The sequence below is a fragment of the Pelophylax lessonae genome (genome assembly GCF_965119305.1).
Source record: "Pelophylax lessonae genome assembly, chromosome: 5".
NCBI classification, from domain to species: domain Eukaryota; kingdom Metazoa; phylum Chordata; class Amphibia; order Anura; family Ranidae; genus Pelophylax; species Pelophylax lessonae.
Genome location: NC_138772.1, coordinates 545,461,758 through 545,463,136, shown reverse-complemented (window position 1 = coordinate 545,463,136; position 1,379 = coordinate 545,461,758). Strand labels below are relative to the sequence as shown.

The 1,379-nt window shown below is 45.9% G+C and overlaps 1 protein-coding gene across 5 annotated transcripts in view; it reads right to left on the bottom strand.

Annotated features, from left to right (window-relative positions):
• Positions 1 to 908: 908 nt before the first annotated feature.
• Positions 909 to 1,379, bottom strand: part of PUF60 (poly(U) binding splicing factor 60) — an 86,352-nt gene continuing 85,881 nt past the window's right edge. For all 5 annotated transcript variants that reach the window (XM_082257587.1, XM_082257588.1, XM_082257589.1 and 2 more), the window contains one exon: positions 909 to 1,327. In XM_082257587.1, coding sequence (XP_082113713.1) covers positions 1,028 to 1,327 — 300 coding nt within the window. In that variant the 3' untranslated portion in view covers positions 909 to 1,027. The remainder of the gene's footprint in view (positions 1,328 to 1,379) is intronic.

Below are 1,379 nucleotides of genomic sequence, written 5' to 3'. Positions count from 1 at the left end.
AAAACTACATCGGTCAATCACTAGAGAAAACAGCTCTTACCACTTTACAAATCGATACAGCCCCCCCCCCCCACTACAGACTGCACCTTTTGATAACGTCATCTGACGAAATGCGTCGGCTCACAGCGTGCTGACGTCACCCTCATTAGTGTCCAGGAAGTACGGGCGAGCGAAGCCGTCCGGCCGGCGGCTGCCATTTATTTCCCTTGCCGATTTTTCATCATTGTATTACCCATACCATTGAGGGGGATCGTTCTGGATTGTGAGATTGATCGTGTATAGTCCTTGCTGAATCTTTGGAATCAGTGTTTTCATTGGCACGATTTTTATCGATTTCTGGTAAGCCTTCCATCTACACCGATACCCCACAGTCACATTTTCTGGCATCTATGGACTATCACATTATTATTTGACACAATTTTATTATTGTTTGATCACCTTTAGCGCGACTTGTAATTATTATTATTACCGACTGCAAGAGCTGCACAAGTAACCAGGGGGCGCCACAGGTTGGTTACTAGGGATACATGAAATGGTTAAAACTGCTGTCATGGCTCCACTTATCACACACCAACCACTACACATCTGTCAGACTCACATGTGTGACTGTGTTCGTGCAGCCACTGCATTTCCATTTACTAACAAAGGCTGCCACAGAATGCAGCTCCAGACATGAGCAAATCCCTTATTCATGCTGTAGGTGGTCTCAGGGCCCATGTAAATGAGGCCTGAGGGGGGAAATCCCCCTCTTAGTTTGGGGACAACGGTCACGACTATCCGTTACTTCAAGGTTGGAATAGCGCAATGGTTTAAAATGTTTTTGCATGCTGCAGTATTACCAGTACTCGTCACTGGAGACACCTCAACTCTTTTGGGAGCAGCAGAATAGCTGACAGACAACATGAAAAAAAAAAAAACAAGGCTTTATTTCCTGTGGTTCTACTCCGCAGAATAAAGACAATCCACAATCATATAAAATAAACAGTACAAGGAATATGGGGTGGGAGGGGTAAAAGTCCGAGAGGTTTCATGCAGACAGGTCGCTGTTGTCGAACCTCTCCTGGTCATATACTTCTGCTACTACTTTCCTTCCCGCAAACCAGCGTCCGTTCAGGGCCTGGATAGCTTTATGAGTCTCGCTGACCATGGAGAATTCCACAAAGATTTTCACAATGATTTCTGCGTCTTCCTCCTCGCCCTGCTTCTCCTGGTAAATGATCACCCGGTTCACTGCGCCAAACTTGCCGCATTCCTCCGTCACTTCCCCTTCTAGATCATCATCAATGTCTCTGGGGTCAACCATATTGCGCAGGACCATAACTGTGGACTGAACGAGAGGAGAGAAAACACAGTTAATAGTAGAAGAGGTGGAAATACTA